The sequence below is a fragment of the Nicotiana tomentosiformis genome, chromosome 8 (assembly GCF_000390325.3).
Source record: "Nicotiana tomentosiformis chromosome 8, ASM39032v3, whole genome shotgun sequence".
Taxonomy (NCBI): domain Eukaryota; kingdom Viridiplantae; phylum Streptophyta; class Magnoliopsida; order Solanales; family Solanaceae; genus Nicotiana; species Nicotiana tomentosiformis.
In genome coordinates, this window is record NC_090819.1 from 97,707,926 (window position 1) to 97,719,800 (window position 11,875).

Here is an 11,875-nt window from a genome sequence, read left to right on the forward strand (position 1 = left end):
GAATATTGTCTCTACTAAATACCCAACAACAGTTTTGTTGCTTGATAATTTAGTTACTACTTAGAATTATAGTTTAGTATAATTAAACTCTTGAACTCGAATTGGCTCGACTGAATAACAATCTTGGTGAATTTAGTGGGTAGCTGATACAAGTCTCTGTGGGTTCGACACTCGACTTATTATTTTATTACTTGTACGACCACGTATACTTGTATGTGCATTTGGTAACAACAAATTTTTGGTGCCGTTGTCGGGGAACATGAATAATGACTACTTTCTAGTTTTTGCTTTCATTATTTATTTCGTCGAGTCTAACGTTACTTGATTATTGCTCTGATCTCAGGAACTTTGATTGAATGCGCAGGGTCAGAAGCCAGGACGGACTTCAAGGCTTTGACCCCGAACCTGAGAGAACATTTCACAGGAGGTTAAGGGAAGCAAGGGATATAAATAATCTTTAGGCACTTGTTCAATTTCCTGTGAACATGGCAGAGGAGCAACATATGGCTGTTCAGGAGGTGGCGATGCCCAACATTGCTAATGTCACCTCCAGCATTGTGAAGCCCAGAATCACTAGGCACTTTGAGCTGAAACAGAACATGATCCAGCTACTACATGCGAATGGGCAGTTTATGGGTCTTCCACACGAGGATCCACAACAGCACATCCTGAACTTCTTGGAGATTAGTGATACCTATATCACCAACGGAGTCACTCCAGACTATGTGAGGCTCACACTTTTCCCATTCTCTCTGTTGGGCGAAGTAGAGTGATGGCTGAAGGCAGAACCAACTAATTCTAATTACATCATGGAACAATCTAGCAAGGAAATTTTTGGCAAGGTTCTTCCCTTCAGGAAAAACTGCAAAGATCAGAATTGAGATAGTCGCCTTCAAACAGAAAACGGGGGAGTCTTTATACTCAGCTTGGGAGAGGTTTAAGGGGATGCTTGAAGACTGTCCTTATCACAATCAAACAAACAAAGTATTAGCTCACACTTTCATAGAAGGGGTACATCTTGAGACAAAGATTGTGGTGGATGCTGCAGCTGGAGGTCAAGTGTTGGAGAAAAGCATTGATGAGATATATGCGTTATTGAACAAATTCTCCAAAAGCAATCCTGATTGGCAAAGAGAGATAGGCAGACACACAGTGCAAATATCTGCAGGGGTTCTCGAGTTAGATGTCATCTCTGCATTATCAGCGCAGATTTCCATATTGACCAACCAAGTCAATCAAATGACTTTGGTTATTAACAAGCAACAAGCCCAACTAGTGCAACAGGTTCAATTGTTTTGTGAAGTATGTGGAGAGGGTCATACAAGTGACTTATGCCCAGTTAATCTAGAGTTTGTCTGAGTTTTGGGTAATGCAAATAGGGTCCAGACAAACCAGTATGGGAACACTTATAATCCCAATTGGAGGAACCACCCAAACTTCTCTTGGGGTGGAAACTAAGGTGCTCAGAATCAATACAGGCCTCAAGAACCTCAACAACAATATAGACCACCTCAGGTTGAACAACATGCAAACTCAACGAGCCACCTTGAGGAGATTATGAAAAAATTAATGGATGATCAGCAGGCCCAAGCAGCAGCAATGAGAAATTTGGAGCGACAAATGGGACAACTTGCCAGTGCCCAAAATACTCGACCAATTGGAGCTCTTCCAAGCGACACTGAGGCTAATCATAAGGATCTATTAATGTTGTGTCATTGAGGAATGGGAGATAGTTAGAAGAAGTCCAATCCAAAAAGAGAAAATAAGTGACCTTTAATGAGGAGCCGGAGTCGGAATCAGAAAAATCAAAGGAGTCAGAGAAGCCAGCTGAAGAGGTGGTGGTTAAGCAACCTCCACCATTAGTTGTGAGGCCACCACCTCCGTACCCTCAAAGATTTCAGAAAGTGAAGGATAATGTCACTTATAAAAAGTTTCTTGATATTTTAAAGCAAGTGCAAATCAATATTCCACTGGTATACATCCTGCAAGAAGTGTCCAAATATGCAAAATACATCAAGGATATAGTGGAAAATAAAAGGAGGTTGACTGAATTCGAGACTGTGACACTCACTGAGGAATGTAGCTCTAGAATCCAAAGCAAGCTACCTCAGAAATTGAAGGATCCGGGTAGTTTCACTATCCAAATCTCAATTGGTAAGCATGCAGTCGGGCGAGTTTTGAGTGATCTTGGAGCGAGCATCAATTTGATGCCGTTATCTATGTTCAAACAGTTGGGGTTGGGTGAGCCATGCCCAACAACGGTAATCTTACTGTTGGTTGATCGCTCCCTTGCTCATCATGAAGGAGTGATTGAAGATGTGTTAGTTCAAGTGGGTTCTTTCATATTCCCTGCTAATTTCATTATCTTAGACTACGAGCATGATTAGGGAGTCCCATTTATTTTGGGGCATCCATTCTTAGCCACGGGTTGAGCTATTATTAATGTATGCGAATGAAAGATGACGATGAGAGTCGCTGATCGAGTGGAGGTATTCAATGTGTATAAAGCACTCTGATTGCCAGCCCATTATGAAGAGCTATACATGAGATATGTGGTGGAAAGTGATGCTACGTCATTGGTGCCTTGTGTGAGCACCGTAGATCCTCTTGAACGAGCTTTGATTGGGGATAAAGAAGACAGTGAAGATGAGATGATGGGAGAAATTGAGCAAGTACTTGACATGTCTTGCAATTATGTCCATGGGTTTGGGAGATTTGAGGAGTTGGACAAGCCTGCCACTCTAACCCCTCATAAGCTATCTATTGAAGAAGCTACAAAGCTAGAACTTAAGCCCCTTCCAGTGCATCTGCACTATGCTTATTCGGGGAACTTTGAGACATTGCCAGTGATTATCTCATCCAGCCTGACTAATGTACACAAAGAAAAACTACTAAGAGTACTTCGCAAACATAAAAAGGCTATTGGGTGGACAATTGCTGACATCAAGGGAATCAGTCCATCGTTTTGCATGCATAAAATCTTTCTGGAAGATAGACACCGCCCCAGTGTTGAGCAGCAAAGGTGATTAAATCCCATTATGAAAGAGGTCATGAAGAAGGAAGTAATCAAGTGGCTCGATGCATGTATCATCTTTCCTATCTCTAACAACAACTGGGTAAGCTTAGTGCAATGTGTGCCCAAAAAGGGGGGAATGACTATGGTAGAGAATGAGAAAAATGAGCTAATTCCTACTTGCACCGTAACGGGGTGGAGAGTTTGAATTGATTATAGAAGGCTCAACAAAGCAACCCGCAAGGACCATTTCCCATTTCCATTCGTTGATCAAATGTTAGACAAATTGGCGGGGCATGGATATTATTGCTTTCTTGATGATTATTCGGGGTACAACCAGATTGTCATATGCCTAGAGGATCAGGAGAAGACCACTTTTACTTGTCCTTATGGCACTTTCGCCTTCAAGCGTATGCCATTTGGTCTTTGTAATGCACCAGCCACTTTCCAGAGATGCATGATGGCTATTTTCACCGATATGGTGGAAAAGTTTGTGGAAGTCTTTATGGATAATTTTCAGTATTTGGGTCTTCTTATGACGATTGTTTGAAGAATTTGAGCAAGGTGTTAGCCCATTGTGAAGAAATAAATCTAGAGTTGAATTGGGAAAAGTGCCATTTTATGGTGCAGGAAAGTATCGTGTTGGGTCACAGAGTGTCTAGAAGTGGCATTGAAGTTGATAAGGCAAAGGTAAAGGCGGTTGAAAATTACCTCTACCCATTTCTGTGATAGTTGTCTGAAGTTTCTTGGGACACAAGGGTTTCTATCGGCGCTTTATAAAGGATTTTTCAAAAATTGCTACTCCTTTGTGCAGGTTTCTTGAAAAGGATGCAACTTTCAATTTTGATGACGCCTGCCTGAAGGCATTTGAAGAGCTCAAAAAGAAGTTGGTGGGTGCCCCCATTATTGTGGCACCAGATTGGTCCTTACTATTTGAACTTATGTGTGATGCAAGTGACCATGCTATTGGGGCAGTACTAGGCTAGAGGAAAGACAAGGTGTTTTATTCCATCTACTATGCGAGTAAGACTCTTAATGATGCACATCTGAATTACACCACCACTGAAAAGAAGTTGTTTGCCGTTGTGTGGGCCTTTGAAAATTTTGGGCATACTTGGTGGGAACAAAAGTCATAGTCCATACCGATCATGCAACAATCATGGATCTATTTACAAAAATGGAATCTAAGGATAGATTGATGCACTGGGTTTTGTTGTTGCAAGAATGTGATGTAGTAATACGAGATCGAAAGGGCATAGAGAACCAAGTTGCTGACCATCTATCAAGGCTGGAAAATCATGACCACGTAGAGGAGGGTGAAGAAATTAAAGAGGCATTTCCTAATGAGCAATTTTTTGCTATCACCCAAGACCCTTCCCCATGGTACGCGGACTATGTGAACTATCTTGTGAGTGGGGTACTTCCTCCTGAAATTGAATCTAAAACTAGAAAGAGGTTTTTACATGATGTGAACTTCTACTACTGGGATGAGCCATACTTGTACAAGCAGTGTGCTGATCAATTGATGAGGAGATGCATTCTAGAAAAAAGAGGTGGAATTAGTGTTGTATAATTGTCATGCATCACCTTATGGGGGCCATCATGGAGGTAATAGAACAACTGCAAAGGTATTACAATCCGGTTTCTTTTGGCCAACATTATTCAAGGATGCCCATGCATTTTCTAAAGAAGTGTGACTAGTGTCAAAGAACATGAACAATCACAAAGAGGCATAAGATGCCTTTGAATAACATCTTAGAGGTCGAGATTTTTGATGTGTGGGGGATAGATTTTATGGGACCATTCCCATTGTCCAGAGGAAATAAATATATCTTGCTAGCAGTTGACTACGTGTCAAAATGGGTAGAGGCGATCACATTGCCAACAAATGATGCCATAGTGGTAGCTGCGTTTGTGAAAAAGAATATATTCTCGAGGTTTGGGACTCCACGTGCCTTGATTAGTGATGAAGGGACACATTTTTGCAATCTGTTATTGAATAACTTTCTAGCTAAATATGCAGTCCGCCATAGAGTTGCTACGGTATATCATCCGCAAACAAGTGGACAAGCTGAGGTGTCTAACAGAGAAATAAAGCAAATCTTAGAGAAGACGGTGAGTGTGAATAGGAAGGATTGGGCTGCAAAGTTAGATGATGCCTTGTGGGCATATAGAACTACATACAAAATGCCAATTGGGGCATCGCTGTATAAGCTCGTTTATGGGAAGGCATGTCACTTGCATGTTGAACTTGAACACAAAGCGTACCGGGCCATTAAAAAGTTGAATATGGACCTTGAAGCCGCGGGTGAGAAGAGACTCTTGCAGTTGAATGAGTTAGATAAGTTCAGGCTGCACTCTTATGAAAATGCTAAGCTTTACAAAGAGAAAACGAAAAGATGGCATGACAAGCGTATCAAGCCACGTCACTTCGAGCCAGACCAACATGTATTATTGTTCAATTCTAGGCTCAAGTTGTTTCCTGGGAAGTTAAAATCGAGATGGTCATACGCGTTTGAGGTGGTGAGAGTCACTCCTTATAGTGTAATTAAGCTGTGTGCTTTAAATGGTGAAAGGAAAATTTTAGTGAATGGACAAAGAGTCAAGCACTATTAGGGAGGAATAATTGATCGTGAGAAGACCAACGTTGTACTCGCTGATGAGTAAACGAGGCCCTGCGTCGTGCCGCGACATTAAATCAGGCGCTTGTTGGGAGGCAACCCAACTTTACTGCTTTCTTTTATTTTTATTTTTTATTATATTATTTTTTTAGTGGTTATTTTGATGTTGTAGGATTATAAGCATAGGAAGCAAAGCCATTGGAAGGGTGCAAAAAGCGAGCTAGATGGTGAGAACTAAGTGTGGGGTGCCCACATAAAGGACCATATATGGGGGAAGTCTGAGTACCCGTAAGCTACTAATTTTTTGGCCTTTGGCCTAATAGAGAGTCTCTTTTACCTTCTTGTTATTTACAGTGTGCATTGAGGACATTGCACAATTTTAAGTGTGGGGTGAGGAGATTATCTAGGTGATTTTCTATGCTATCCTAGCTTAATTGTAGTATTCTTTCTTAGTGTAGTGATGCAAAAAAAGAAAAAAAAGAAAATTTGAACTTTTCCCGACGATGGATTTTGTGGACAACTTTCTTGAAGGATTAAAGTATAATAAATTAAAAATACTTGCTTTGTAGGTAGTGTAATAATTTTTCCTTGATTTTTCTTTGTGTCGCGGTTCTTTTTTAAGGGTTTTATTTGAACCGATTGTAGTTAGTTGTATTTTTTTAGGAATAGGAGCCAGTGTGATGTGATTGGAATTGAAGCAAAATCTCTTGAATTTGTTATGCCTTGAGAATAGTGAGTACTTTGGTTGTGACGCGTGGGCTCAATTTTTGACTCTTGTATAAGTACCTTAAATTGTATAATCTTAACTTTGCATAACTGCTTTGACTAGAGTGTCTTGATGAGTCCAATCCTGAGTTAGTTATGTGCCATGTGTGTGTGAGGTTTGTGTGTTATTTTATGCATTGCATTTGATGTCTAGAACTTTCCTTGTGTGGTTGCAAAATGAATTAGTAGTTTCGGTCAGTCTAGGAAGTGATATAAGCATTTTTTTATTGAGCAAGTTATATGCTTTTACCCACCTAATTGTTATGTATCGTAATTAACCCCTTTGAGCCTGTAATCTTGTTTCTTTGGCAACCACATTACAAGCCTTACTCATTTGTTTGAATTGGCCATCTATTTGAATTTTTTTACCTCTCATGAGCACTTGGAATTGTTATGAACTTTGTAAAAGTTAAAGTGTGTGGTGGTTGGTTTGCCTTTTGAGTGGAACTAATGAAATAAGGAGAAAGGTACATTATTTTGAAAAAGTAAGAGCCACTTGAATTGAAAAAGAAAAGAAAAAAAATAGTTGTATTGTTGTGAAAAATATTCCTTGAAAGTGGTAACTCTTGATGTAATTATGCTTAAAGAAGTAGGGAGTTGACATATATTGATGTGAAGGTTGAGTTATGGTTGGACATAAGTGTGGGGTTTTAAATGTTAAAGTGTATGTATTGAAATTCTTAGGGAGGTGTAGTCACTCTTATATCTAAATGATCCTACCCGTCCCGCAGCTAACATTACAACCAATTAAAGTCCTACTTGATCTTAGACTGAATGAGCTCGATTAGTAGAGCAGTATACTATGGGGAAGCCTATGGTGCATCTTTTGTGGCATATGAATGTTGTTTTTGAGAGTGAGAGAATTATTTTTATCTTGAGTTCCTAATTGTTCTAAATTTTATTGAGCATGGAACTACTCTTTTTTGTTGTGTGAGGGTAATTGATTCATAAAGGAAAGGTAATGCCTGACCTCTACGTTAGAGTAAGTAAGCGGGTTGTGAAAAATGCGTGGTGCTTGTGAGTCAAATCTTGAGGTGATGATGTTACACTATTGTGCTTAGTCTATTTTAAATATTCTTGGTGTAATGAGTAGGGGGATTGTTTAAAAAGGTTGTATCTATATAAAGTATAGTTTGATTGCTCGAGGACGAGCAATGGTTTAAGTGTGAGGTGTTGATGGTAGGCTATAATTGCATATTTTAATCGCTAATCACACTCTAATTTATTGTATTTTTATTGTGTTTGAGCTTTAATCGCTAGTGTTTTGCACTTATTGTGTGTTTTATGCCTTGTAGGACCGATTCTGAGTTATGTAGATGTTGTGTAACTAATTCGAGCTATGTGGAGCTTTGAAGTCTGAGTAAAAGCCCAAGAAATTAAGCCAAGATCGTGTTCGGAGGTCGAGGATCAATTCTGGACGTCAAAATTCAAGGAAGAAGCAACTGCTGAAGAAATGCAATAATGCGAGGCACTGTGCGACGCATTAGTGCAAAATTTTGTGAGAAATTTTCAAAGTTTAGAGACTAGATTTTTTATGGCATGACAGAAAAAAGCATTAGTACGACGCATTGGGCGATGCACAGTGTGACGCATGGAAAGCATTAAGTTTGCAAGTTTTTCTATTTCGGTTAGGAAAGGGAGATTTCGTCTAGGTCCGACCCTACTTGGTATAAATACATGAAAAAACGTTATTTTCTGGACTTTGGACACATTTTAGACCTAGAGACACACGAGGAACATTCGGGAGCAAGGATATCTCAGATTTCTTTATCTTTTCTTAGTATTTTCAATTATCCAACACTTAGAAATTTGTTTGATACTATTATGAGTGGCTAAAACCCATAGTTCTAGGGTTGTGATTTAGCCATGAATATTGTTGTTTAATATTGACTTAACCTTAATTATAATTCACCAATATATGGTTGTTTCTTTAATCCTGTGATTAATTGTTTAATTGTCTGGCCACTAGTTAGGTTCTATTGACTATCTATGCTATGCTTGGGAAAGCCATATCTAAATTAGAGAAGAATTGAAGAGAGCACGATCTTAACTCTGAAGGGCCACAGATTTATGGTTAGGATAGAAATATACCTAGTCACCGTACTGAATTAAATATTGTAATATTAATGCGTTCTTAATAGATTGATTTCATAGGAATATAGGCGTTAATCTATTTTGAATAGGCGAGTAGTACTTCGGGAGAAGGCTATGAGTGCAATTGTTCGATTAATTAGCAACCATGAGTGAATTGTATAAAAGGGAGAGTTAACTAGAACACAATAGGATTGGTGAATCGATCACAACCGTGGAATATTGTCTCTACTGCATACACAACAACCGTTTTGCTGCTTGATAATTTAGTTACTACTTAGAATTATAGTTTAGTATAATTAAACTCTTGAACTCGAATTGGCTCGACTGAATATCAATCTTGGTGAATTTAGTGGTAGTTGATACAAGTCTCTGTGGTTTCGACACTCGGCTTATCATGTTATTACTTGTACGCCCACGTATACTTGCGTGTACGTTAGAGAGCAACAATATAACTAGTAAACATAGATATATAAAGTAATTAATAAGGAACTTAAATAAAGATGGTAAATATGTTTCTATTAGTATAGCTAGATAAAAATCCATTTTATATTTGTCTTAAGAAAATTTATTTAATATGTACAAATTATTAATTTAGAACTCAAATTTAAAAAGAATAGAATCTATAAACTATAAGTTTTAAATTATGGTTCCGTGTGATTTGATATATATATATATATGATTTGATATATATATGCAAGCCCAGCTAGGTAAAACCTACGAATTATTTTGTCGTTGCGGCGAAGGGATCGGATAAAAGTTTCTTGAGATAATTTAAAGTTAACACTGTCACATGTATACTAGTGTCTTCAATCATTCTCAGTTTGTTTTCTTTCAAAAGTACAAGGGGAGGACTCATTAACATAATCTGACAAGATTACGTTGCAGAGACTCTCCAGAACTAAAACAAAATCTCAAAAAAGAGCAGTAATGTGATCAAGAAAAGGTTTAAAATGCTAGTACTCCGTGCTCTTTTAACTTTTAATTTATTTGAGTCTCAGGGATTATTGGCTAAAAGATAGTGTATCTCGTGCTAAGGCATGATTATATATTGGACTTAATTTTATATTGTAAAGACTGCATTACCTTTACAACAGCTTATTGTTGTCTAATTAAGCTTCGAGTAAAAGCACACATTTGACTTTAGCTTCTGGTGGTCCGTTGAAGTAGGAACTTTATTTAATCCCACATCGAAAGTGAAACAAAAAACAAGAAAAGAACACCAGGTATAATTCCAGCGAGTCAAGTAGAATAAAAGCATACCTTTCTCGGCCTTTTGGCTAAGATCAAATGTAGTATTTGTTCTTATCAGTTTAATATCTGATATGTGAGTCATCGACTCACACGATATTAACTCAATTTTTTAAAGGGGAGAGTCTACCATGGTAGCTTGCTATCGGGACTTTCACGTGTCGCTTTGGCGTTGCACTATTGCCTTGGCCTGGCACACCCTACCAATTCTAGGGTGTGCCAACACTAGTGATGTTGTTGGGCTGTAATCTCAACAACATTTAATGATAGTAAGAAAAAGTGATGAATTCTTTTAAGCCAACACTAGTGAATGTAGCTTCAACCGAAACTAATATCCTTTTTACATATAATTTTGCATTTATTTTTACGAAAATAAGTATTGGAAACGTTTTACATTCCAAATGAATACTACACATTGAATTCATACGTAATGGAGTGAGAAGAAGAGGAAGAGGAACAGGAACAATAATTAAGAAAAAATATATAAAGGGGGAATGAATTTTCCACCATTTAATATTAGCATTACATATGTATCACTACTATTAAATATTTTCAGTTTCAGTTCTCTAACTTTATATTCAAAACATAGATTACAAGAAGGAAGAACGAATAGTAAGAAATTCCTTGGCTAAATATCGTTTTTAAATGTTGTTTGTGTCTAAAAGAATAATGAGTACAATTGTACGTTACTAATTAAATAAAGAGATACAGTTAATGAATTTTATTTGATATAAATAATTCAGGGAAAAGAAGGCCAAGTAATGAAAGAAGAAATAAATATATTTCCAGATTATGAGTTCGAGAGGTGCATAGAGTCTTCATTTTTGTCATCCCTGTAAATGCTTACCCCTAAAGATTCACTACCGCATATCTTGAGATATAGAATTTGTCAACGGAGCGCTTTGGCTATATGAAAATCTAAGAAATAAATCTCTTACTATTTTGCAGTGCCGGGCATAAAGCACTACATATTTCGACACGAATAAAAAATTTAGATCAAAGACAATGGTCGGTTTTTTTTTTTGCAATATTTTTTTTTTGAATTTAATTGACCGACCAAAGTTGGTCGATACTTTCCGACCAACTTTGGTCGGTATTCCTTTCCGACCCCTAAAATACCGTCCACACATAAATGGTCGCGTTTTGGTCGGTTATTGGCCATTACCGACCAACTTTGGTCGGTTCTTTTGGTCGATTTTTACCAGATTTCTAGTAGTGAAATTTCAAGTTGTTCATCATATATATAAGCATCTTATTAGAAGAATCACCCATATTATTATTTGCCACTTTATCAATCCAAGGACTGTGTTAGCTATTTGATCGAGAAATATAATCTCAGGTTAAACTGTTAAATTTAATAATGAAGGGTTAAACCTAGTTAAGGATAATAACTTTAGATATTAAGCACAAGGATCCACAATGTGAGAGACAAAGTTTGCATATGATTAATGACAATAAATATGCAATTTCCTTACAACTAGAATATCAAATGAGACATATCTAGCAATAAATGTTAATAAATGGCATTTATGTAAATAAGAAGAATGATTCACCCGATAATAAGTGGACAAAGAGAATATTCTGCCTGACAACAGTGAATGATAGATAGATCCAAGATTTGTATGAACAATCCTTGGATCTGATGGAAACGTGGTGAATAATATGAACGAGAATCTTTATAAAAAGGTAGTGCCCTTTTCAAAGAGAGTCGTCTTCTCAAAAAGTGTTCTGATCAAATGAGAATTACCCCTCACTCCCCTTATCTCTTTTTCTATTTATATGAGACATGTCCCAGTCAACCCTAAAAGGACAAGTACAAAGAATATTCAATGGAATATTCTCTTAAATATCTTGTTATAAAAACTAGCCGTTAGTACTGTTCTCGATACTTGACCTCGACCATTATCGATTGCCTGGCCACGAGCTCCACTGTTTACTAGTCAACCTCGGCCACATTATTTTTCGTAACACCACTTCATGCTAGATTCCCTTGGGGCAAACTATGACCTATACAGTTAGTCCCTCCGCTTATTGAGGTCGACCCTGGACGACCTCGATGAGCAGACTCTGTTAGTTATGGTTGAGAAGTTTGGGCGAGCAGGTCGAGTAGTAGTGTTTTAGATGAGGTGGCATT

General features: G+C 37.8%; 2 protein-coding genes and 2 non-coding genes across 4 annotated transcripts; 3 read left to right on the forward strand and 1 right to left on the reverse strand.

Annotated features, from left to right (window-relative positions):
• Window positions 1-867: 867 nt before the first annotated feature.
• LOC138898311 (small nucleolar RNA R71) lies at window positions 868-972 on the reverse strand. The gene has a single exon (XR_011410779.1). It is a non-coding gene; the product is annotated as a small nucleolar RNA R71 (small nucleolar RNA).
• A 597-nt stretch (window positions 973-1,569) lies between these two features.
• On the forward strand, window positions 1,570-2,387 carry LOC104096739 (uncharacterized). The gene is made up of 2 exons (XM_070183884.1): window positions 1,570-1,683; window positions 1,785-2,387. Exons 1-2 carry the CDS (start codon window positions 1,570-1,572, stop codon window positions 2,385-2,387), a joined length of 717 nt encoding a protein of 238 aa, XP_070039985.1.
• A 1,803-nt stretch (window positions 2,388-4,190) lies between these two features.
• On the forward strand, window positions 4,191-4,586 carry LOC138897864 (uncharacterized). The gene has a single exon (XM_070183885.1). The coding sequence runs from the start codon at window positions 4,191-4,193 to the stop codon at window positions 4,584-4,586; it is 396 nt and encodes a 131-aa protein (XP_070039986.1).
• A 5,163-nt stretch (window positions 4,587-9,749) lies between these two features.
• LOC117277385 (U2 spliceosomal RNA) lies at window positions 9,750-9,945 on the forward strand. The gene has a single exon (XR_004507653.1). It is a non-coding gene; the product is annotated as a U2 spliceosomal RNA (small nuclear RNA).
• The last annotated feature ends 1,930 nt before the right edge of the window (window positions 9,946-11,875 follow it).

Bases quoted from the DNA above. Each gene is read 5' to 3' on its own strand.
- LOC104096739 (XM_070183884.1), top strand. From the start codon at position 1,570: ATGGATGATCAGCAGGCCCAAGCAGCAGCAATGAGAAATTTGGAGCGA. The intron at 1,684-1,784 runs GCTAATCATAAG...TTTAATGAGGAG, and splicing joins CTCTTCCAAGCGACACTGAG to CCGGAGTCGGAATCAGAAAA.
- LOC138897864 (XM_070183885.1), top strand. From the start codon at position 4,191: ATGGAATCTAAGGATAGATTGATGCACTGGGTTTTGTTGTTGCAAGAA.